The 25,296-nt window shown below is 39.8% G+C and overlaps 1 protein-coding gene across 1 annotated transcript in view; it reads right to left on the bottom strand.

Annotated features, from left to right (window-relative positions):
- usp32 (ubiquitin specific peptidase 32) overlaps positions 1-25,296 on the bottom strand; it is a 257,750-nt gene that overhangs the window by 178,091 nt on the left and 54,363 nt on the right. The window contains exons 8-13 of the mRNA XM_061827750.1: positions 22,795-22,902; positions 17,092-17,207; positions 9,144-9,206; positions 8,858-8,941; positions 2,661-2,722; positions 2,469-2,575 (exon numbers count right to left, since the gene is read on the bottom strand). Of these exons, the coding sequence (XP_061683734.1) occupies positions 2,469-2,575; positions 2,661-2,722; positions 8,858-8,941; positions 9,144-9,206; positions 17,092-17,207; positions 22,795-22,902 (540 nt within the window). The remainder of the gene's footprint in view (positions 1-2,468; positions 2,576-2,660; positions 2,723-8,857; positions 8,942-9,143; positions 9,207-17,091; positions 17,208-22,794; positions 22,903-25,296) is intronic.

Raw genomic sequence — 25,296 nt, 5'->3', positions numbered from 1 at the left:
GGAGCAGCCAGGCAAAAGAGTGAGTGGAAGACCAAAGAAAAAGTTGATGGATGTTGTGAGGGAAGACATGAAGGATGGAAAAAGATGACACGCTGTGGCGACCCCTAACAGGACAAGCCGAAAGTAAAAGATGAAGAAGATGACAGTGGCAAAACACCCAATTTGAACTGTAATCTGGAGACACTGCTAAATCGAACTGTGTCATCATCACTACAACATTTTTTGTTGATTTCAGAGCATATCCTGCCACCTTTTTTTACTCTGCAATAATTCTGTGATCGGATTTACCCGGTGAAGTTGGAGGCCCTGAAGCATTACAGTGCCGAAACTGATGTGTTTACAAAGCCATTTGCATGCTTTCCCCCTGCCTGTTTTCTCTGGGCACTCCAGTTTCCTCCCACATCCCAAAAACATGCATTCATTGGAGACTTTGAATTCCCTCTCAGTGTGATTGTGAGTGCGATTCTTGTCTATGTCCATGTGGCCTGTGATTTGCTGGAAACCAGTTCAGGGTGTACCCCACCTCCTGCCCGATGATGGCTGGAATAGGCTCCAGTACTCCCACAAACCTTGTGAGAATAAGCGGCTCAGAAAATGAAATGATAGTACTAGAGAGCACAGGTAGGTGCCATCTTGACATTTAAGTTCATAGGTATGAGTTTGATAACATTTTTGCTGATTCTCAAAAGCATATTTGTGAAGTTATTCAACGATATTGGATGAGAAGATCTGGCTCAGTCCAATCAAAATCAACCCAATGTTGTTCAATCTGAGGGCAGAGCTCTGTGTAGGCCAGTTCAGTTCATACATACCAAATTCTCTATCTACAGTATGTCTTTATGGACCTTGCTCTGTGCAGTGATGCATTTAAATGTTGGAACAGGAAAATCTCTTGGTTTGCTTCTGGGCAAATATTTATGAAATTTCCATCTTTGTGCCTACAGTTTGGAGATGGCCCCTTTCTGTTCAAACATGACTGTCCATTAGTGCACAAATCAAGGTTCATAAAGTCATGGATGAGGGACATGAATGATGTGGATGAACATGACAAGCCTGTAAAATAATAGCCTCAACCTTGCAGAACACTTTTAGATGAATTAGAGCAGAGACTAAGAGACAGACCTTCTCGGCCAACATTAAAAGTGTAACCTCATGAACAGGTTTCGGGGAAAATGGTCATAAAGTCCAGTGACCACACTCCTAAATCTTATGAAAATCCCTTCCAGAGGACTAAGGATTTTGTAATTAAAGACGTTGGACTGATCTCATAATTAACCATATTTTATTAGGAATGAGACGTCACTCAAATTCATAGCTGAGTCAAGGCAGGTGAATCAATACTTTTAGCAATATAGTGTGTGCGTGTGTACACACACGAGAGCACAGAGCCATACACGTTAGGGTCTGAGGATGATCAAAACCAGTCTGTTTGTGGAGCCAGTTCTACATGGCCTGCAGCACAGTGGTAGGGGACATCTGTTTTAAAGGGGAAATCCACTGGTTTGGATTAACAATGTATCTAATAGGTCATGTAATATTAACCGTATTTTCTGCACTGCAAGGCGCACCTCCAATAAATGGCCCATTTTAAAACTCTGCATTATAAGGTTCACTGGATTATAAAGCGCATAGAATAGACATTACAGTAGAGGCTGGGGTTACGTTATGCATCCATTAGATAGAGCTGCACTAAAGGCTCAATATTGATCCATATATAAAGCCCACCGGATTATAAGGCACACCGTCGGCTTTTGAGAAAATTAAAGGCTTTTAGGTGCGCCTTATAGTGCGGAAAATATGGTACTTTATTTTGACAACGTGATGTTAAATTCTCTCTCATTTAATAGTGTTTTGATGAGATTTTTATCGACAATTACGAATTTTCAGGGGCGCTGCCATTTTCGCAAGTCACATGACCTACGTGTGCGGATGTGACCTGTTACGTGCCGCAACAAAGGCTCGATTACATGGGACACCGTTTATGCCCAGCACTGATTTCTCTGAGGAATACTTCCATACACAGCCGTGAGCGGCTCCGCCGTGAGCGGCTCCGCCGCTCGGTTGATTGGGAAGACGGAGGAATACTTCAATACACAGCCGTGAGCGGCCCCAGAATGGAATTACATGGCCCCAGAGCTCGCTCGCACGGTTCGGGGAGCGAGCTCACGGCTCCCCTGAGCCCCAGAGCTGTGCCGCTCACGGCTGTGTATGGAAGTATTCCTCCGTCTTCCGGATCAACCTATACTGCTATCTCTTCATCAGATGAGGATAAATCCGAGAAATCACCGCTCGGCATAAATGGTGTCTCATGTAATCGAGCCTTTGTTGCAGCTCGTAACACGTCACATCCGTGCACATAGGTCATGTGAAAGTTCGTAATTGTCCATTACATGACCTATTGGATACGTTGTGAATGCAAACCAGTGGATTTTTCCTTTAAGCATAATTTGGATTGGATTTCATCTGACTTACATAATTAGTATAGTTCTTCCACTGCTGCCACCATTGCACAGATATAAGAAACCAGCTCTGGCCAGGCTGTAGCCCAAGTCTGTTTTCTCTCTCCAACCAGCCCCTATTTGGACATAAAAATGTGAAAAAATTCTAACGTCAAGAAGCAGCACTTACATTGCATGAAAAAATAAATGGCATTTGTTTACCTGATCATTTGTCCTTCCTCCTGAGAGGTAGCAGGCTTGAGCCCCAATACTATATGGCAAACCTGCACCAACCAGCACAACCAAAATATTTAATTATGGTACACTGCAACCTTGATATACAAATGTCCTAAATTACATGTTTTTCAAAGTTACGAGTTACAGGTTTCTCAATATTCCTTTACTTTGTGTTGCATGAAAAAAAAAAAAGTTTGCAAAGGCTTGAGATATTTTACCACTCGTGTGAAATAAAAATATATTCAGGGCGAAAGTCTGCTTCTTTTTGCTATAAAGATATAGATAAAGATGCATATGGCTCTCAACAAAGTGAAATTTACAATTGATTGTGTTATGAGGAAAGTGTCACAGTTACAGTGATGTCCACTGACCTGTCAGTGGGGGGCTGGCACAAGCCATCGCAGGATATTTTTCAATTGTTTCTTCGGAAGTGCAGCAAAAAAGCAGTCAAGTGGGATGGGATCAATGACGTAGAATAAAAACTAGACCGCAAACAGACCCCTTTCGTGTGGTAGTTTCGTTTCAACTTACGGTCAGGGCAAAACATTGCTTTGGGTACTATTTCATGTGAAAGTTGACATCCTTACAATTGTACATAATGAAACATGATGACATCAAATTTAATTGGAATACGTTAGGTTTAAATTTTTTGGTGTCAACATGGTTCAATTCTTGTTGCGCTGTTGGCTGTCAGAACCGTGCAGGTGGAGGCAAAGAAGTAACTTTTCACCGGTAAGTGTGTTTCAGTTTAACCTTCATAATTAATTATTATAACTATGAATGTGGAAAATACAGTATATCATTACAGTGCAGATTAATGTGTTTAGAGAATTAGATCTAGGTGTATAAGAGGCTTCTAACGCTGCTAATATATTTCAGTATCATAGGGGTATATCACAGCTTCGTCACAATTATTTTTTATCACAGTCACTGATATTTCAGTATCACAGGCATATATCACAGCCTGATCACAATTCTTGTATATCACGGTCACTGATATGTTTCAGAATCACAGTTTATCGCAATTATGTATCGCAACTTGTAGAGTGTTGAATATAAATGTAACTGATCGCGATTTTTGTATATCACAGTCACTGATACATATTTCAAAATCACAGTTTATCACAATTATTATGGATTGCAGGTTGTACAGTGTTGAATATAAGTGATGTTACAAACATATCTCAATATGTGTATAAATGAGTGCAAGTGTACACTAAAGATTATATTTCAAGTTCATAGAGAATAATAACTATTAAAGGGTTTCAACTGAATGTATTGTTGTGGGTGTTGTGACGGCGGGCTCGGTGCAGGTGGGTGTTTATATTGATGTGTAGGTGAGACGGACTGCACATGCGTGTTGTTTGCTCAAAGCCAATAAAGTGACTATAACAGCAAATTGATGCTCCGTGTTAGTACCACTCCCACCATTGAGCTTTGTAGGTGCGTCGTAAGAACGGAGTTAACCCTGGCGAGGACAACCTCAGGCCAGGAGAAGACGTCTCCCCTGCGTCTCCCGACCACGGTCAGGCGACCGGAGCAGGAACAGTTAACAGTGTGTATATGTGTGTTGAATAAATAACATTTTTGAGATTGTTCATCCTCTTATACAAAATATGCTGCATGTGTTCCAACACTAAAACATGCAATTATAACATCTGGTATCAATAACCTATTTTGCGGAAAGTCCGTCATGTAAGACAACTTGAATCAACCATACAACAAATGCCCTCTTCAACACATTGACACCTGGTTTCCGGTTTTTCAAGATGTAGGTGTTTTAATAGTGGCTTGTCTTAAATGATGGACCTGTCCTATTATGAAATCTCCATAGACATGACAGTATTTATGTATTATAACAAATACTTGATGCATTTTATTATGCGACTTCAGGATGTGTATTAGCTCTGATGTTGCAGGAAAATTGTTCTACAGAAATTATTTTCTGTATAAATTATATAGAAATTTGAGATCAAGCACTGTGCCACTTTCTGTTCTTCAAATCTTTCTATAGAATTTGTATAGAAACATTTTGTTCTGAAGAAATTCAACAGAAAGTCTCAACCGAAGTTCTGTAAAACAAGTTGTTCTGATCGAATTCTATAGATTTCTATAGAAATTCTGTAGAACATTTTTTGCAGGAGTGTCCAAAATAATTCCTTGTCATTTGTGGAACATATCAATTGAAATGCCTGCTACACTAATAATATTATTAAGGCCTGTACCTCCTATTACATATGTATGTGTCAATGTATCTTCTAAAGGTTCCTGGGGATGCTACAAATGTTTACATTATATTAATATTTCTTGTAATCCAAAACATCACAAGTATTTAGATTCATCGCATCGTTTTCCATAACAATGTATGTACAGATATGTTTACCATGCCTTTTGCCCTGACTGGAAGTCAGAGCCTGTTGACCATGGCGGAACCAATATTGGATGCAGAGTGCGCAGTCTACTTTTTATTCTACATCATTGGACGGAATTCTGTTCATACAACAAAGGAATCACAGCACCTCAAGTGGTCGCTGTTTGTGAGCAGTAGAGGAAACATTTTTTGGAACATAACCACCTCCCAAAAAAGACAACACGCCACGCCGCCAGAAATGCATGGAAGGGGGGGAGTTACAGGAAAACTACATGTACATCAACATATGCCTGTATAACAGTGTTTATGTGTGAGTCTGTGTGCAAGCCAGGGTTCCCACTCTTTTCTTAAAATTGTTTTCCAGGACATTTTCAGCTGCTACAGTGCGAGTCAAGTTATCACAACATTCATTAGTAACCCACTCGAAGCTTTGGAGAACTGTTATTTTCTACAATTGTACCTAATATTTTGTACATTTAACCAGAGTGCTTCAATGTTTAATCGTCTCTTTCTCTTTTGTACTTTCTCCACAAAATATTTTCATATGTTCAATAAATGACCAAGAAAATTCCTTTAATCTGCTTATTTACTGTATTTAGGTTACAGTACAGTTTACTTTGTGCATGGACACCTGCATTCTTAAAATAAAAATAAAAATCACTGCAAAAATAAATTAAAAGTACAAATAACCTATCCTGTCCTATCCTGCAGTGCAAAAAGGCCAATATAAAACAAAGCAATGTAATTTAAATTAAAATGTTCCTGTCTGTTACTGTAGCTTCTTGACACTCTCCTGCAAATCTTTCAGCGTTTTGGCTAGTGGTTGTAGCTCTTCCTTTTTCTCAGCCACACCTTTGCGGTAAGCATTGGATTTGGACAGTAATGTGAAGTCTTGTTTTTTTTTTTTCTGCATTCACTACTATTTCGTCTGCCTCCTTCTGCATCATCTCACTACTTTTCATTATTCTTTGTTTTGCTTTGACATTTTCTATGTCTTGCTGGACTCTGTTCTTTTCTTCAAGTGGTGAACATGTCATTTGAATATAAGAATCTTGATATATTTTTCTACATATGTTTCTATACATTATATATGTTTCTATACATTATATTTGTTTCTATTTGGTGCATGTACAGTGAAGAAAATTATTTTAAACACCCTTCTATATTGCAAGTTCTCGCACTCAGAAATCATTGAGGGGTCTGAAATTTTCATTGTAGGTGTATGTCCACTGCGAAAGAGATAATCTAAAAAGAAAAATCCAGAAATTACAATGTGTGATTTTTTTTAATGATTTATTTGTGTGACATAGCTGCAAATAAGTATTTGAACACCTGAGAAAACCAATGTTAATATTTGGTACAGTAGCCTTTGTTTGTAATTTCAGAGGTCAAACGTTTACTGGAGTTGTTCATAAGGTTTGCACACACTGCAGGAGGGATTTGGGCCCACTCATCCACACAGCTCTTCTCTAGATCAGACAGGTTTCTGGGCTGTTGCTGAGAAACACGGAGTTTCAGCTCCCTCCAAAGATTTCCCATTGGGTTTAGGTCTGGAGACTCCCGAGGCCACGCCAGAACCTTGATGTGCTTCTTACGGAGCCACTCCTTGGTTTTCCTGACTGTGTACTACGGGTCATTGTCATGTTGAAAGACCCAGCCACGACCCATCTTCAATGCTCTGACTGAGGGAAAGAGGTTGTTCCCCAAAATCTCACAGTACATGGCTGCGATCATCCTCTCCTTAATACGGTGCAGTATTCCTGTCCCATGTGCAGAAAAATGCACCCAAAGCATGATGTTATCCCCATGCTTCACAGTAGGGATGGTGTTCTTGGGATGGAACTCATCATTCGTCTTCCTCCAAACACGGTTCGTGGAATTATGACCAAAAATTTCCATTTTGGTCTCATCTGACCACAAAACTTTCTCCCATGACTCCTCTGTATCATCCAAATGGTCATTGGCAAACTTAAGACAGGCCTTGACATGTGCTGGTTTAAGCAGGGGAACCTTCCGTCCCATGCACGATTTCAAACCATGACGTCTTCGCGTATTACCAACAGTCACCTTGGAAACGGTGGTCCCAGGTCTTTTCAGGTCATTGACCAAGTCATGTCGTGTAGTCCTGGGCTGATTCCTCACCTTTCTAAAGATCATTGAGACGCCACGAGGTTGTATCTTGCATGAGGCTCCACTCTGATTGAAATTGACCGTAATGTTTAGATTCTTCTTTTTTCTAATGATTGCTCTAACAGTGGACCTTTTTTCACCAAACTGCTTGGCAATTTCTCTGTAGTCCTCTCCAGCCGTGTGGAGTTGTCTGTTGACTTTGGATTTGAGCTGCTAGACAGGTTCAAATACTTATCAGCTCTATCACATGATTAAATTGTTGGAAAAAAAAAAAAATCATACGTTGTGATTTCTGCATTTTTCTCTTTAGATCATCTCTCTCACAGTGGACATGCACCTATGATAAAAATTTCAGATCCCTCCATGGTTTCTAAGTAGGATAACTTGCAATATAGCAGGGTGTTCAAATACTTATCTTCACTGTACAAATGTATATATTGTATTACTCTGTCACATATACCACCTAAAATGGCATTGTGTACCTTATGTGACTGAATTGTACTCCTATGTTTGGAGATGTATCATGTGCTTCATGGGTATTTAAAGATGGCGATTTGCTTGTAATTATTAGCAGTCTGAGGATGAGCAGTCTTGCTCGAAACGTCATGCACGCTAAATAAATTTTGCATGTGGGAGTTCTTTGGTGTGTGGATTACTCTTTTTCCTTTTTCACATTTTATTTGGTGATATAGCACCCAATCCATGTGGTTTAAGGGATGTGCATGTCCTATATTTCTGTTGAAGTATGTCATAAAATGTAGTAATATAAATGGTAGAAAATAAGAATTAGGTGCAGAAAAAAATATTACTATATATGTAGTATACAGTCTGTATTTAATTTAATTACATTTATATGTATTTATATACGTATACATATATGTATTATTAATTGTGAGGACTCATAGCGCTGTGGTTAGAGCCTTGGTTTGGTAAACCAGATCGTGAGTTCGAGTTCGTATTTCACTGGGAACTCCGGGAAGGGCATCCAGCGTAAAAACTGTGCCAAACAAACATGATCGTTTCATCTGAGATGACACGCTGTGGCAACCCCTAACGGGATAAGCTGAAAGAAACTTACGATATATATTATTAATTTTTAATAGACTAGAGATATTAGTCATCAACTCTGAATATTGTTTCTTAGATGACCAGAGTAAAGTGCCATGTGGTGTGTACAGTAGTTATGATAATTATTAATATTATTATTAACAATAATTATATATATATAAATAATAAATATATTTTTTGTGGGTGGGTGGGAGGAAACCAGAGTTATCATGTTATACTTATTCTATTTATTATTTTAGCCATGTTGAATCCCATTCATTCATGCTTACAACATTGTTCAAATGAACACGCAAGTCTTCAGTTTTCAGTCAATTTTAGTCAACTGGTATATGGAGTAGCTGAGATGGCACATTAAGGAATGGTCTGCCTGGATACCTCCACCTGCAATGGGGGAGAGGAGGGTGGCAAGCCAGCGGGCCTACCTCGCAAGGGGACTCAGCCAGCCAATTCCGAGGACCCTTGGGCAGTCCCCAACCTAACTGAAGTCCCCAGACCAGTCCCAAAGGGAGAGCCAAGGGTATTACTAACTTGAAGTGAATGCTGAACTTGTGCATCCCACAAACGTAGTGTAGTAAAAATAATTATTCAAAGCGTAAAATATACATGTGCTGACCTTGAACAGAAGATTTAAAAATTCGTGAGCCAAAGCATTCTGTAGACTCCAGATTTGGTAGTCCTCCAGGGTTAGGTAGCCAAGCTGAGAGGTAGGCATAAGAAAGAAGAAAACAATCAGAATTACTCATTCACAAAAGTATAAATGGTAAGAGCAATAATAGTACGAAATGAAATCAAAGAATGAAAGAAATGAGTGAGTGACATTTCACAGTTAAAATATAAAATGTAACAACTATTGTTGTCAAGGAGAAAACTTCAAAACGAAAGAAATGGGCAGGGCTTACATTATTCTTATCATGCACTTTTACAATTCCTTTGGTGATCTCGGAAACATTACTGAACAGCTCCTGAAACACACAACAATAAGTAGTAAAAGGAAACCTCAAAGACTAGAGGAATAATAGCTTTGTTATGTTGAGTCACAGTACAAAAACCTTTAAAAATCCAAGTTTTTATGTTCGTGTAGCTTATGAATTTCCAGTAAACTACTGCTGGTGATTACCAACAAAAAATATTTTGATTGCAAGTTACAAACAAATGAAACAAAATTAAATGATGCACTGGCACTCTCAGGACAGTAGACTATTACATGAATTCTATAATCTGAGTTGTCCTTCTATCCTTACATGATGCAATGCTTAATTTAAAAAATAGTTTGTAATAATACATTGTTTATGCTAGGGCTGTGTCAATTGAGATTTTTTTGCAAAGATTAATCACACATTTACATTTTGATTAATCACAATTCATTATTTTCTTAATTTCAAGTAACTCTCAAAAAGACCCCAATATTTTGAAAAACGGTCATAGAAGAACATGTTTCAAAATTTTGTCCTTGAATGTGTGCTATTTCTTTGCTCAAAAGATGGTAATAACATGCCCTGCAACTGACTAGCAAATACTCCAAAATCAAATAGGATTGTCAGCTGCTTCCCGTGACGCTGAATAGGATAAGGGATCTACAAAATAGATGAATGTCTTTGTAATACCCGAGTAAAAATTAAGTGGATCGTTTGGACAGTTCTGCAAGGATAATGCAAACAGTGCTGATGAACACAGATAATGTACTAAATATAATAAACGTTCGTCATTGATTAGATAAGCAGGTACACAAACATAATTGTGATTACGCACAGAAGTCTAAGAGGAGTCTGGTCAGTGAAACCTGGTGGTCTTATTTGTGCAGTACTTTATTGTCCTTGTTGTAAATGTCCCACTCTGAGGTTGTTTGTATGACTGGTGACCTGTGGTAATGTATATATTTTGCAGCCCCTGGACATCAAAAATTTTAACTGGCCTACACGTGGTTTTACAAAAGTGTTGCTTAATTTATCCTTGGTATTTTTGCTGACAAGCTTGCGCCAGGTACAGTCTTCCAGCTTTGTTTGTCATCCTGCGAATGTTGCCGATGTAGTAGCGCTCTTGCTTTAGATAGTATTTCAAACATGATTTCCTTTGATGAAAACGAAATATAGCCCAAATATATACAAATTACTTTTGCTTTATCTAAAGTGTAAAAGGGAGTGACATTTAAAGAGAAATTTGCCACTGAGGAAACCAACTCTAGTCTTAATTTTTGCACCGGCAAAAAGCAATGACCTGATAAATGACCTGATAGCAACATCGGCTAAGGTGAATGAGCATGATCGTAAAATTAATTGTGTGATTAAACAGCATCTATACATTCATTCATATAACATACTGCTTATCCTCACTAGGGTTACGGGTGTGCTGGAGGCTATCGCAGCTGTTTTAGGGTGAGAACTTGTCACCAGCCAAGTGCAAATAACCATTTGTATTCGTATAGAAACCCACGGCAATTTAGAGTCTTCAATTAACTCCCCCCCACTCACCGCCGTGACTATAAATATTATTATTTGGCGATAAAATTGTTATAAAGGCAGCTCTGCATAACATTATATCCATATCAAAATGAAAGTAAAAAATTTGTAATAAAGTTCAACTTACAAAGAATAACTTTATTAACATTGTATTTAGTCTGTAACAGAAAAGATTAAGCGCATCAATTTGCCTGAAATAAAAAAAAAAAAAACTTTTTAAACTGTGAACATTTTTGACTGGTTTATTGCACCATTTCATACCGAGAAATAAAATTAAATAAAATCAATAATTATCTACCAGCAGTTCTTGAAGATCGTTAGCAATCTATTCATCTGGTGACAGTGTCATTGGACATAGGGGTAGTTTGTAGCTTTCCAGCACTTGTTTCATCCAGCATGATAGTCTACTGCAGCAGGCAGTATCAGCTCCTAGTTTTTTTTTGCACTGAGCAATTTGGTACGCTACCTTATATGATGCTAACAGTGCTGGCTGGTTTATAGAAGTAGATTTCACAAAGGAGAATGATTGTGGCACATTTTCGCTGAGAAGAATTCAGCAGCTTATCAGCATGACGGCGGTGTAATGTCTTCAAAGGGAAAATCCAGTGGTTTGCATTGACTATGTATCCAATAGGTCATTTAATATGTACTCTATCGAACAGTGCGATGTTAAATCTTCTCTCATTTAATAGTGTTTTGAGAAGATTTTTATCGACAGTTATGAATTTTCAAGGCCACTGCTATTTTCGTGAGTCACATGACCTACGTAGGCGTATGTGACGTGTTACGTGCCGTTCCAAATGCTCGATTACATGGGACACCATTATGATGAAGAAATAGCAGTATCGGTTGATCGGGACGACGGAGGAATACTTCCATACATATCCGTGAGCGCTACAGCCGTGAGCAGCGCTCCGCCACTTGGTTGATCGGGAAGACGGAGGAATACTTTGATATGCAGCCATGAATGGCACGGCCTTCAGCAGCTCGGCCGCTCGGTTGACTGGGAAGACGGAGGAATATTAATATAATATCAGATTTGAACCTGTGGCTGTAAATAATGCCGCTGAGCGGCGGAGCCGTGAGCTGAGGAAACCAGAGTACCCAGAGAAAACTTGAAAACAGAGAACATGGAATTCTACACTGAGAACAAGATTTGAACCTCAGTCCTCAGAACTTTGTTGCAGATGTGCTAACCAGTATCCACCATGCCGCCGGCATCAACACGACTAAGAATAATTTGTTGATTAATCAGAGGCATTACATTTTTGACAGCCCTGGTTTATAGTCACTTATCATTGAATAAACTCAAATCACTTGCACAGGTTTTCATAATCAAAATAATTAAAAAATGTTCCTCAGGCTTTTTCGGTTAAAATACTCCCTCCATAGTATACGTACTCTTTTGTATGGCATTCGGGTTTAAGGTAGCATTAAATTGGCAAATGGTGAGAAGAAAGTGGGGGTTTCATTTAGCATAAGCCCAAAGATGGAATCCCCAGCAATTAGACTCTGCCAAGGAATTGAAAAAGTGCTGAACTGATTCACTGGGAGGCACACATGGAGTCCTCCTCTCATGCCTCATGCCTCCCGCATAGTTGTTTACCAAAGTTATTTGAAATGAGGTTGCGCCTCTTTATCTTATGTGTGGTAGGCATAGTTGGCTGAGTATAATTATTGGTTCAGTTGTTATGTATTTTTGTCAGCTTTACAGGTGTCCAAAAGTAGCATATGAACAAAAATATCATTACGGCTGTCAATGTTGCAGACCAACATGCTATCATATTATTTAGCCATTTTGAAGTCATGTCAACCAAGTCACCCCTAAATGAGTCAAGTGTCTTTTAAATCTTCACCAGCCTTCAGGTATTTTCAGATACTATAAATCTGCACCCACCGTATGCTGGTCTTTGCTCACCTTTCCCCTTGGGTAACTCAGCTGAGATGACCTTTTACAGTGTGGAAGGTGTATCCACGTGTTTCTTTCTGCTATTTTGTCCATGTCATTCAGCTCTTGCTCAGTCTATGCCAGGGTTAACAACGGATAAAACTGCACATACAGTAGATGTTAATTCATAAACAGACATAGGATGAATAAACAAATGGCAGTCAGAAGGTTATAAAAGCACAGTAACTTGTTACATTTTTTTTTTTTTTGATGGTGTAGTGCAGGGATCTCTAACTCATTTGTCTTGCGGGCCACGTTGTAGTTCGGGTTTGCTTCAGAGGGACATTTCGAGTGAAGGCAGCGTGGGGTCTATTCCCGCTCAGTGATGGTGTCGACATCTGCACTGCGACTGGCTGGGGACCAGTTCGGCGTGTTGTCTGCCGCTGCCCGAAGTTAGCTGGGATTGGCTTCACCTCTCTCTCCGAATAAATGCAGAAGTGTTGCGTCAGGAAAGGCATCCGGCGTAAAAAAAAATAAATCAAAAAGACAGTTACTGCCGCACCACCATGACAGTGGCACAAAAATGGCTTCACACATCAATGCTGATAAAATTCCCAATTTGTTTCTAGTCCTATCAAAATGATGCATGTGAAATTTCCTAGTGACACGCCATTGGGAAACAATGTTTTTTTAGTTTTTCAAAAGAAGTTAATGGATACACAGAACCCCCCAACTTTTTTTTTTTTTTTTTTGCATTTATCATCAATTAATAGCATTGGTATCATCTCTGGATCTGTGCAAACACTACAATCTTTTGGACACGTTTTTTGTATGAAGTTATCCAATTTGTTTTGTTTTTATTTTATTTTATTTATTTTTTGGGGGTGGGACCTTGAGTGGTTCCCACAGGTACCACTCAAACAGAAAAATGAAAATAACAGATAGCGTTTTCAACCAACACCCAACAGCAAAATTTTACTGTTTAGTCACCATTATGACAGCAGTCTCACTCCCATGTGTAACAGGACTACAACGACCTTGGCAGTGGGAATGAGAACAGCTATCTTACAAGAGGCCGATAAAAACAAATTAGTTTTGTTTGTGTTAACAAAGGTTTCAAAAGCAATAACTTTCCGACAATCACCAAATGAACTCAAGTACACGTTTTTGCAATTTTTTAAGCTGTTTGGGGTTCTTAATAACTCCTGAAAGTGACCCACTTGAGTGTTTTTTTTCCCTTCATCATTCGTCTATCTCTCATTGTGTGGAAATTATTGGTAATTTGTATGGTCTCCCAAACAGTGTTTTGAATGGAATGAGACCCTTTCGTGCTTGTAATGTATGTATAGTAGACTAAATCTATCATTGCGTCCAAATTGCCCCTACGTGTGATTGTGAGTGCGGCTTTTTGTCTCCATGTGACCTGCAATTCGCTGGCAAACAGGTCAGGGTGTACCTTGCCTCCTGCCCGTTGACAGCTGGGATAGGCTCCAGCCCTCCCCGTGACCCTTGTGAGGATAAGCGGCTAAGAAAATGGATGGACTATGAATGGATGTGTAACTTGAGGAAAATGACAACATTTTAGATGCACATTCCCTTGTGGATTATGTCGCACACAGATCAAACAAGCCCTACAAAAAAGTTATTTGCATACAAGTTCAATCCATTGATCAGTACCTTATTTTTTCCACATTTTTAGTTCTGCTGGTAAGCTTTGTTGTTGCATTTTGTTTAACACATCATCTCAAAGTATGTCTTCATTGGTTATATGGTCAGCTAATCCCATAAATGTTTTGGCTGCTGCTTCTTTTGCTGTTTTATCTGTAAATCCATTTTCTAATGATTTTTTGTCTATATTTGATGTGTGTACCGCTCATTTACATATGGCTATTTCTTTTGGTAATTGAACTGCTATGAGAAAATTTTGTAGTAGCTTTGCATGTGTCACTGTGTTCCCTGTAGTTGTCGCTATTCGTCTATTTTTCCAGTATTGTCTGTGTAGATCGTGATACCACCGTGAATACACCAGCATTTGGTCTCAGATTGATTAAGACTGTCCAATAATATATTGTCTGTACAGTTCAGTCGTCCCAATCCAAATCTGGTTCTTTTTCTGTCCAATCAGGAACATTTCGTACTACCAAAACAAATTGTCCCAAACTCTCCCACTCCTGTTGTAATGACATGTGTGGTGGTGTCCATTCCTTGTGTAGTGCATTTATTTTGTCAGTCAGTCTTGTTCCTGTCACCATGACTGATATACCATCTGAGTACAGATAATCATGATTTCTCATGCAATGAGTCACTTCCTACGTCATTTTGTGGTTGTTCAATCACATCTTGAGCTGTTTGCAGCAAGAAATCTCCTGTTCTTTTGGGAGGTTTGTTTGGAATATGTAAGGTGTAATAATAGAGCGCTGGATTCCTATTTTGTAAGATATTTAATTGTCCTCCCAGTAATTCCTTTTTTTTCTTTTTACTTCTATTTTTCCTGTCAGAGAGGGAATTAAGCGCAGTCCAAGTTTCAGCAAGCCATCTCTTCACAAAAAATGTATGGGACATATTAAAAAGTTGCATTTTTGGAGCAGTAGTTGTGACATTTTTGATGGGGAGATGGCTGCTCTCTTCCTCATCTGCGGCCACAATTATTAAATGTTTCGCATAAAGCTCCATAAATTTCTCCTTTCTCTGTCAGAAAGGTGTCAATTTTCTTCTTATTATTTTGTAGCACTCTTTCTGCGTGGAGTGCTTGGTTAACGTAATGTTACAGGCTGCCAGTCGGTTTGTCAACCCAATGTTTTTCAATCCATTGTTTTATAGGATTATTTGAATTCACATGAAGAGCATTTTTTTAATTGCCGTTGATACACACTCCCTGGAGTGTGATCTTCAGGAATGCCACTGTTTGCTTTAAAACATGCATTTATTCCAATTCTATCTTCTTCAAATGGTTCATTGTTGTTTTATTTTGCTCTTCCAATGGCAGAAAAAATTGCTTTTTTTTTAATCTAGCAGAAGTGCGTGATATTAACCCTTGAACTCCCTGCTGTTGAGAGAAAGTACTTTGCTGTCATCCAAATTTGTTGTACTTCCACACCATTTAAGTGGTAAGAATTTATCAAGTCTTCCGTTCCCTGGACGAATTATGTTACATCAACTTTATGAGATGTGATACCTTTTATGGCCGTTTTCACATCATCTTGAGTCCAGCTTTTTTTTTTTTGTTGTTGTTGATTTTTTTTATGTTTTGTGTGTGTGTGTGGTGTGTGTGTGTGTGTGTGTTTCGCTTATTTTATCCTGCAAGTTAATTATATATATTTTTTGTGTGTATGTTGAGCTGGCCAGCAAAGTCATATTGTGTTATGCACAAATTTAGATGTTTTGTTTTCGTAGGACTTTTGCTTACTACAAACTTCTAGTCCTTACGCATTTTTTTCCCAGATGTTCTGTTTCAACTATTTTGCTATTTATCAACTATTTTGCTATTTGTTTTTCCCCTGTTGAAGACAGCGGTTCACCTCGGGTGACTAAACTGACTTCCCCTGAACAGGGTGACAATTACGGTCCGTTTGAGGTAATTCTCAAGCTTCTACCACAAGTGGCGGAGAATTCTTACCTCTGCATCCTCAAACAGTTTTCACTCAATTTCCTGTTCAAATGAGGTAGCCAACCTCCACTCACACTTTTACACATGCACACATTTCACGGACCTCACGTACAGGACACGCCTTGCCCTTTTCTCAGTTTTATAGACAAAGTAGTCTACTCGATAGTGACTAGTATTCTCGAGGTTTGGTTCTGCTGCAGTCACCCAGACGCGCATTTACTCATTCCTCATGAGTGTGGGAGTTTCCTACTCACCAGAGATGTTTTCACTTCCTTCGGCTTCTCGTCAACCGTCAGCCTCCAGGCGCAAAGTCGAGGCCCAGTCCCGGAAGGGTCTCAAGTGCCGTGGCCACGGTCTTTGCCTGGACGTCGACTCGGCCCCTGGAAACCTCAGGTATCTTGAGATCCGGCTCGAAGGACCAAGTAAATGTCAGGTTCATCAATCAGACATTCATTAAACAGGACAAAAAAGGAAGCAAAGACACCAGTTCAAGTCTCGCGAGGAGAGTGGAGAGGAACTGTCGCGTACAATTCACCACTGCACTCTCTGATTATCCTCTCCTCGGCACCTCTATTTATTTAGTTTTGAGACACTCCTTATTTACATGGATGTTACAAAAAGGAGACGTCAAGCAAAACAGTTTGAAACAAGGTGTAAATGTTTGTTCATGTGTGTGTGCTTGTGTGGAAGATTGTGAATACATGTGTGGTCATCATTTTTTTAACAGGCAGCAGTTCTAACAGTTCTGATGATTAGATGTTTTTGTTTTTGCTATCTCCTGCTAGGAGGCTGCCACGTTATCTAGGGCAGAGCAAAGCATTTCTTTATTGGAAGCAAATTTATTATTGGAAAGGGTCTATATATCCTCAATACATTGTGAATCAATGCGAGCTTACCGGGACCATGTCAATGCAATTGTTCTTCCAGACCTCCAGCAAGACCAGAACCATATCTCCGAGTTCATCATGTGATAGAACTCCATCACGGTCCACATCAAACACTTTGAAACAGACTAAAAATGAAAAACACATTAAAGATAAAATATGAGCTCCATAAAAACAGATAAGATGACATTCCCAATTCCAATTAAGTGGGGGTGTTGTGTTAAAAATAGAATACGATGATTTGCAAGTCATGTTCAACCTATCCTGACTTGAATACACGACAAAGAGAAGATATTTAATGTTCAAACGGATTACTTTGCTTTTAGCATATAATCATGAACTTATATGGCTGCAACATGTTCCAGAAAAATCAGGAACAGGTGGCAAAAAAGACAAAGTTGAGGAATGCTCATCAAACACCTGTTTGCAATGTCCTACAGGTGAACAGGGTAATTGGGAACATGTGGATGCCATCAGTGGGTAAAAAAGGAGCATCCCTGAATTTCTGTCATTCACAAGTCAAGATGAGGCGATGTTCACCTCTTTGAGAACAAGTGTCTGGAAGACTAGTCCAAACTTCATTGGAATTGAGTTTGCACAAAACAGCTCCAGATTTGGTCAAGTCTGTAACAAGTTTCAAACTTGTTAAATTATGCAGCACACATCTTCCACAATCGAAAATGATTCAGATCAACCCCATATAAATTATACCCACTCTAATTGGCTTCTCCTAACGTCAGATACGAACACAAAATAACTTTTAGGCAACTTTCAGCAATTAACATAACATCCCGGACTAGCTTCCGAGATTCCCGGACTCGCCGAAGATTGTTGTCAGGTTAGCAACAGGATGAAGGTGGAGGAGGGAAAAGAATCAAAATCGAGGCTTTCAGTCTGGCCGACTGCAAAGGCTGAAAAAAAAGCTACACAGACCACCTCTTCCAAGCCTGTAATTCACCGCCAGATCCATCGCAAACAAAATTGACCTCTTATGCTCTTCAATGGTGTATGGAGAGAGTCCACATATTCAGGTTCCTTGATCTCCAAAGACCTCTCCTGGACAGACAACATCTCTGTGGTCATTAAGAAGGGTCAACAGCATTTCCAGTTCCTGAGAGTCCTCAGGAAAAACAACCTGGACACAAGGTAACAACTGGCCTTCTACCTCTCATCCATTCAGAGCCTGCTAATATACTGTGTTTTCATCTGGTACGGGAGCTGCACTGAGGCAGACGAAGCAAGGATTCAGAGGAAAAAGCAGCACAGAAGATCATTGGCTCCCCTCTCCCCTCCTTGGCAGACATTTACTCCTCTCTCATTACCTCATCAGAGCTTAGAACTTGAGTAAGGGCATGACACACCCCGGTTCCCAACTATTTGAGCTCCTGCCATCTGGAAGGAAGCACAGATTCCAAAAGCAAGCACCAACAGACTGATGGACAATTTTTTTCAAAGACCCATTACAGCACTGAAATCTCATTTTTTTTCTCAACCCATACTATTAAAGATCTAATCCAGAGGACCTACATTTCTTTTTGCATCATACAAATATAGCTATCCATCCATTCACTTTCTTTGCCGCTTATCTTTGCAAGGGTTGGGGGAAAGTGTGTGAGCCTATCCCAGCTGGCAACGGGCATAAGGCAGGGTACACCCTGAACTGGTTGACAGACAATCGCAGGGCACATAGACACAAACGGTCACACTCACAATCACACCTCGGGGCAATTGAGAGTGTCCAATCAATGTTGCATGTTTTTGGGATCTGGGAGGAAACCGAAGTACCCGGAGAAAACACATGCAAGCACGGGGAGAACATGCAACTCCGCACAGGCGGGGCCGGGATCGAACCAGGGTCCTCAGAACTGTGAGGCCAACGCTTTAACAGCTGATCCACCTTGCTGCCCAAACTAATTTTTCATTAAAAAAAATATTAAAAAAAATTCCCAGCACAACAGATAAGAAATAAATTAGTGCCAAAGTGCACATTTTTTTGTAATCTGAATGCCTCCGATGGCTGTTTCAAACTGAGGCTCTTTAGAAGCTGCTTCCGTGTGAAGTCACATCTAGACAACCCCAGTAAAGACAATGGCTTCTTATACAGACAATCATAAATGCTGCGAGTGTGGTCCAGAGGAGATAGACAGCAGTGATGAAGAAGTTAATATGAAATGCTCTGTGGAAGAAATAGGAACTGAATAGGAGGAATTTTCAAATTCTTCCCAAGTTCGAAAAAGATCCCGTGCAGGTGTAATTAAACCATATACGTTCAAACCTGACTTGATGAATGCAACACAAGGACAGGATTCAGCGAGACCTGGTGAAGTTGACGTGGAACTTCGCACCCAAAACACCTCAAGAAATCTATGCCTTGTTGATGAAATAATATAATTCAAACACATTTAAACGTCTGATGTTGCTTGAACACAACAGTGAGTCGTTTGCTGTTGTTGTACTCGAGACTGAGTAGACGAGGCGTAAAACAAAAATTTAAACAGTCAGTATCGTTCTGGGTTTAATGATCAGGTTTATAGCCCATTCTTCGCATTATTTGCATCCATTTAGCCCATATTTTAAATAATGCACCTAAAAAAACTGCCGTAGTCGAATTTCAAGAAGACCTCAGCATCAACTGTACACTAACTTTATAGAGCGTCCAAATTTTGTCAACTCCAAAACATCACACGGATACAGATATTAGGTGACATATATATCTGTATCGGTATTGTACTTACATTTAAAACGAGGTAGATACTTGTCAATACTAACAATTGAACACGTTCGTACTGACTTGCTACCGAAGCCAAGTGAACACTGTACCAGGTTTTCAAAGCAGTCCTCCGTGAAATGCTTGGAACATATTACTGTCGACTTTGATTTGTAAGTCCTGCTTAAACCAGCACATGTTAAGGCCTGTTTTGAGTTTGCCAATGGCCATTTGGATGATACAGAGGAGTCATGGGAGAATGTTTTGTGGTCACATGAGACCAAAATTGAACTTTTTGGTCATAATTCCACGAACCGTCTTTGGAGGAAGACGAATGATCAGTTCCATCCCAAGAACACCTTCCCGATTGTAAAGCATGGGGGTGGAATACCATGCTTTGGGGGTGTTTTGTTTTTCTACACATAGGCCAGGACGACAGCCATGTATTAAGGAGAAGATAACCACGGCCATGTATTGTGAGATTTTGGGGAACAACCTCTTTCCCTCAGTCAGAGTATTGAAGATGGGTCGTGGCTGGGTCTTTCAACATGACAATATTCAACATGATAATGACCCGAAGCACACAGCCAGGAAAACCAAGAAGTGGCTCCGTAAAAAAACATATCAAGGATCTGGCGTGGCCTAGCCAGTATCCAGACCTAAACCCAATCGAAAATATTTGGAGGGAGCCGAAACTCTGTGTTTCTCAGCGACAGCCCAAAACCTGTCTGAGCTAGAGAAAATCTGTGTGGAGGAGGGGGCCAAAATCCCTCCTGCAGTGTGTGCAAACCTGGTGAACAATTACAGGAAACGTTTGACCTCTGTAATTGCAAACAAAGGCTACTGTACCAGATATTAACATTGGTTTTCGCAGGTGTTCAAATAATTATTTGCCGCTGTATCACACAAATAGTAAGTTTCTTTCCGCATGTCCCTTTCGGGGTCGCCACAGCGTGTCATCACAGATGAACGCACATACTTGTCTGGCACAATTTTTACGTCGGATGCCCTTCCTGACACAACCCTTCTCAGGGAGTGGAGACTCCGGTGGGATACGAACCCACAACCCCTGGGTTACCAAACCAATGCTCTAACCACTGAGCTACAGGGCCTCCCTGTATCACACAAATAAATCATAAAAAAAAAAAAAAAAAAAAAAACATACATTGTGATTTCTGGATTTTTCTTTTTAGATTATTTCACTCACAGTGGACATGCACCTACGATTAAAATTTCAGACCCCTCCATTGATTTCTAACTGGGAGAACTTTCAATATAGCAGGGTGTTCAAATACTTAAATTTTATTCACTGTATTTAGCTTAATTAATTTATATGAGTATGAAATGGCATGCTTTTTTTCCTTGACTATCATGAAATCAGACAAAACCTTTCCTGTTTCAGGTTACTTAGGATTACCAAAATTCTTTCTATTTACTAAATGCCAAATCAGTGAGAGAACTACTTTTAGACAAATATATACAGTGTGCCCTTGGCCATTGGCGGTTCAACCTTCGTGGCCAAGAATACATGCGGATTTATTTTTTAATTTACAGCTGTTTTCACGTATTCGTATATCGTAGAGGTATTAAATTTTCTTTTAAATAGACAAGGTTCCACGTCTAATGTGGTGCACCTTATGAGCACACTGAGCTCCAACATTTGGAAATGTTGTGTGACTTGTTCAACAAAGTACACTTCAACGCACAGGTTACACTGCTAGCATGCATGTCAACAAGCATTTTAGTGTGTATCAGTCACTGTAATTTGACCGGGGCGGATGTGCCCACGCGCCATCACACTCGCAAATTTGCACACTCGAGCACGAAAAATCACACGCGTAAAATTTGTTATGAGTAGAAAAACATAGATATTGAAAGACATCGCTTATTTTGTATAGTCTTAACCAAATAACCTAACCCTCTTAAACTACGCCACTGTGCAATTGTGCACTCGTCGCACACTCTGAGTGCACATGAAAACCGACCCAGCACAGTGAACAACAGCCTGACGTCTTTTTTTTTTCTTTTTTTTAAACACAGAAGCACACGGTCTCTAACAACAATCTGCTGCTCAGCTTACTTTTACTTCTACTTCCTAGTTTACCTACAACCGCCCTCCTCCACTCTTAAAGGGGTGCACTCTAATTCCAAACAGAACACATACATGCAGCTTTATATCTGCGGGCATGACCTGTGGACCACACCTGTAACTTATATCTGCGGGCATGACTGACCACACCCATACATTTTGAGAGTGGCTGGTGTATGTAAGCTATGATATGATGGTGCTCACGAGGCAGTTAGGAACAATTGCATTGCTCTTAGCATGGTTTTCGGCACTATGGAGGTCCTTAGTGCCTCATAGCATGCTGGGAGTGCCGCAAAGCATGTTGAGATGATGTAAATAGGATTATAAGGGGATGTTTTGTCTCTATTATTTTGTGAGTCATTCTTTTATTTGTTTTATTATTTGCTAATTATGCTATTCTGTTTGCGGTCATGTGATCATTTTAGTTTCAATGTGAGACCTCGAGTGTGTACAATTTCTTCTTTTTGTGTACAACATCGTCAGTAATGGTCTATCTATATGGGCAGTGTGCAGCGGAATGTAAGCTTCTTCTGCTTACAGATGTGAAATGCAATTGTTCCACACTGCCTCATCAGTGCATTCATATGGTAGCTTACATACACGCTTACACACGTGTTGACAGTATAACCAGTGTCTTCAAGTGTACTTCATTGGATAAGTCAAACAAAAATTGTGCACATAATAGGCTTTCCATTTTGGATAAAACATTTTATGATTTTCAAGTGCATCTTATGGTTGCAAAAATATGGTAAATATCATACATATTAATACTGCATCCATTTTTTTGCGGATTTTCATGATCCGCAGAGCTGTAAGGAACGTAACCCCCACGAATAACGGGGGAACAGTGTACAATGGAAAATACAGAAATTTATTGAGAAAAGGGTTTTTCATATGAAATATGGACTGGTGGACTTACATTTCTGCCTTTCAGCAATAGGTCCCCTGCAGCAGGCTGAGAGTCCACAAGATAGTTCCTTAAAATCAATGTGGTTGTCCTGATTTTCATCAAAGGCAGAAAACAAACCTGTAAAAACAAACAATACAGTACAAAAAAAATAAAACATGTAAAATCATTATCAGTGTTGTACCGTATTCTCAGGATGACCGTGCACACTGGTTAATGGGTCATGCCCACCCTATGTGGCTTTTTTTTTTTTTTATATACACAACCCTGCGCCGGATCATACACTGGAGATATACTGTATAAAGTATGCACTGGTACAATGTAAAAATTAGATCTTCACACAGAAATATTTTGTAAATATTTATTTAGATGCCTTGTTTCCAAACAGCGACTGTAAAAGCAGTAAAACGGCTCGAACATAACAGAAAAGTCATTCTTTTAATTCTTCCTCATCCTATTCATTGAATCCTCTAAAATATTAGGGTTGGCCAGCCGAAGAAAGTCTCGCATATCATTTTGGTCTCTCGGTCACTCTCAATGTTATTTTCATATCAAACTACTGAATAAGTTGTATTGTTTTCACGTAATGGTCAAGCCTTTTAATCACTGAGTGATGATGGATTTTATTCTCCTCACATAGCAGTCCAGCCTTTTGTTTAGTGAGAGTAGATTCTTTCAAATCAAATCAAAAGCCTTTATTGTCATTATATGATTGTGCATACAACGAAATGAGTGCTTCTCCACAAGGTGCTTGTGCAAATAAAATAGAATAAATAAAATGAAAATAAAATAACATCTTGGGTATGAGGTAAGATAGAGAAAATACGTATGATCAAGGCACAGTTGATGCTAAAGAACTTAAACATAGATACATACATAAATAAATGCATACGGTGTGTTTTACAGTCTTGTACTCCCTGTCCAGGCCTTGGTAAGATTATTAAAACAAAGAAAAGCAAACAAAAGTCTTCTTCTTCCTTTGCTTTTGGCTTGTCCCATTACTGGTCGCCACAGCATGTCATCTTTTTCCATCCAAGTCGATCTCGTGCATCATCCTCTCGAACACCCACTGTCCTCATGTCCTCCCTCACAAACATCCATCAGCCTTTTCCTTGGTCTTCCTCTTGCCCTTTTGCCTGGCAGCTCCATCCTCAACACCCTTCTACCAATATACTCACTCTCTCATCTCTGAACATGTCCAAACCATCTAAGTCTGCTCTCTCTAACCTTATCTCCAAAACAACTTTGGCTGTCCCTATAATGAGTTAATTTCTAATCCTATCCAACCTTTTCACACCAAGTGAGAACCTCAGCATATTCACTTGTGTTACCTCCAGTTCTGCTTCCTGTTGTTTCTTCAGAGCCAGCCTATCTAATCTCTACATCATGGCCGGCCTCACCACAGTTTTCCTTCATCCCAGCAGAGACTCTTCTGTCACATAGAACACCAGACACGTTCCGCCAACTGTTCCACCCCGCTTGGACTCGTTTCTTCACTTCTTTACCACACTCTCCATTGGTCTGTATTGTTGACCCCAAGTATTTGTCATCAATCCTCGCTATCTCTTCTCCCTGGAGCTTCACTCCTCCTCCTGCGCTCCTCACATTCATGCACATATATTCTGTATTACTGCAGCTAATCTTCATTCCTCTCCTTTCCAGTGTGTGCCTCCATCTTTCTAATTGTTTCTCCACCTGCTCCCTGCTTTCACTGCAGATCACAATATCATCTGCGAACATCATAGTCTAACATCTAGTCATAGGGGATTCCAGTCTAACCTCATCTGTCAGCTTATCCATTACTACTGCAAACAGGAAGGGGCTCAGCGCAGATCCCTGATGCAGTCCCACCTCCACCTTAAATTATTCTGACACACCAACAGCACCCCTCACCGCAGTTCTGCTGCACTCATACTGTTCTAACATATTTCTCCGTCACAGCAGACTTGCGCATGCAATACCACAGTTCCTCTCTTGGTACTCTGTCATAGGCTTTCTCTAGGTCTACAAAGACACAATGTAGCTCCTTCTGACCTTCTCTGTACTTTTCCACGAGCATCCTAAAGGCAAATAATGCATCTGTGGTACTCTTTCTTGGCATGAAACTATACTGTTGCTCGCAGATACTTACTTCTATCCTGAGAGTGGCCTTCACTACTCTTTCCCATAACGTCATTTTGTGGCTCATCATCTTTATTCCTCTATAGTTTTCACAACTCTGAAGATCGCCTTTGTTCTTAACAATGGGGACTAGCACATTTTTCCGCCATTCTTCTGGAATCTTCTCTCCTGCTATTATTCTATTGAATAGATTGGTCAAAAACTCCACAGCCACCTCTCCAAATGGCTTCCATACCTCCACTGGTATGTCATCAGGATCAACTGTCTTTCCATTTTTCATTCTGTCCAGTGCCTTTCCAACTTCCCCCTTGCTAGTCTCTGCCACTTCCTGGTCATTTATGCATCTGTGGTACTCTTTCTTGGCATGAAACTATACTGTTGCTCGCAGATACT

Source organism: Syngnathoides biaculeatus, chromosome 8 (genome assembly GCF_019802595.1).
Source record: "Syngnathoides biaculeatus isolate LvHL_M chromosome 8, ASM1980259v1, whole genome shotgun sequence".
In the NCBI taxonomy this organism is placed as follows: Eukaryota; Metazoa; Chordata; class Actinopteri; order Syngnathiformes; family Syngnathidae; genus Syngnathoides; species Syngnathoides biaculeatus.
Note: the sequence above shows the minus strand (reverse complement) of the source record. Positions and strands in the feature narration are given on the sequence as shown.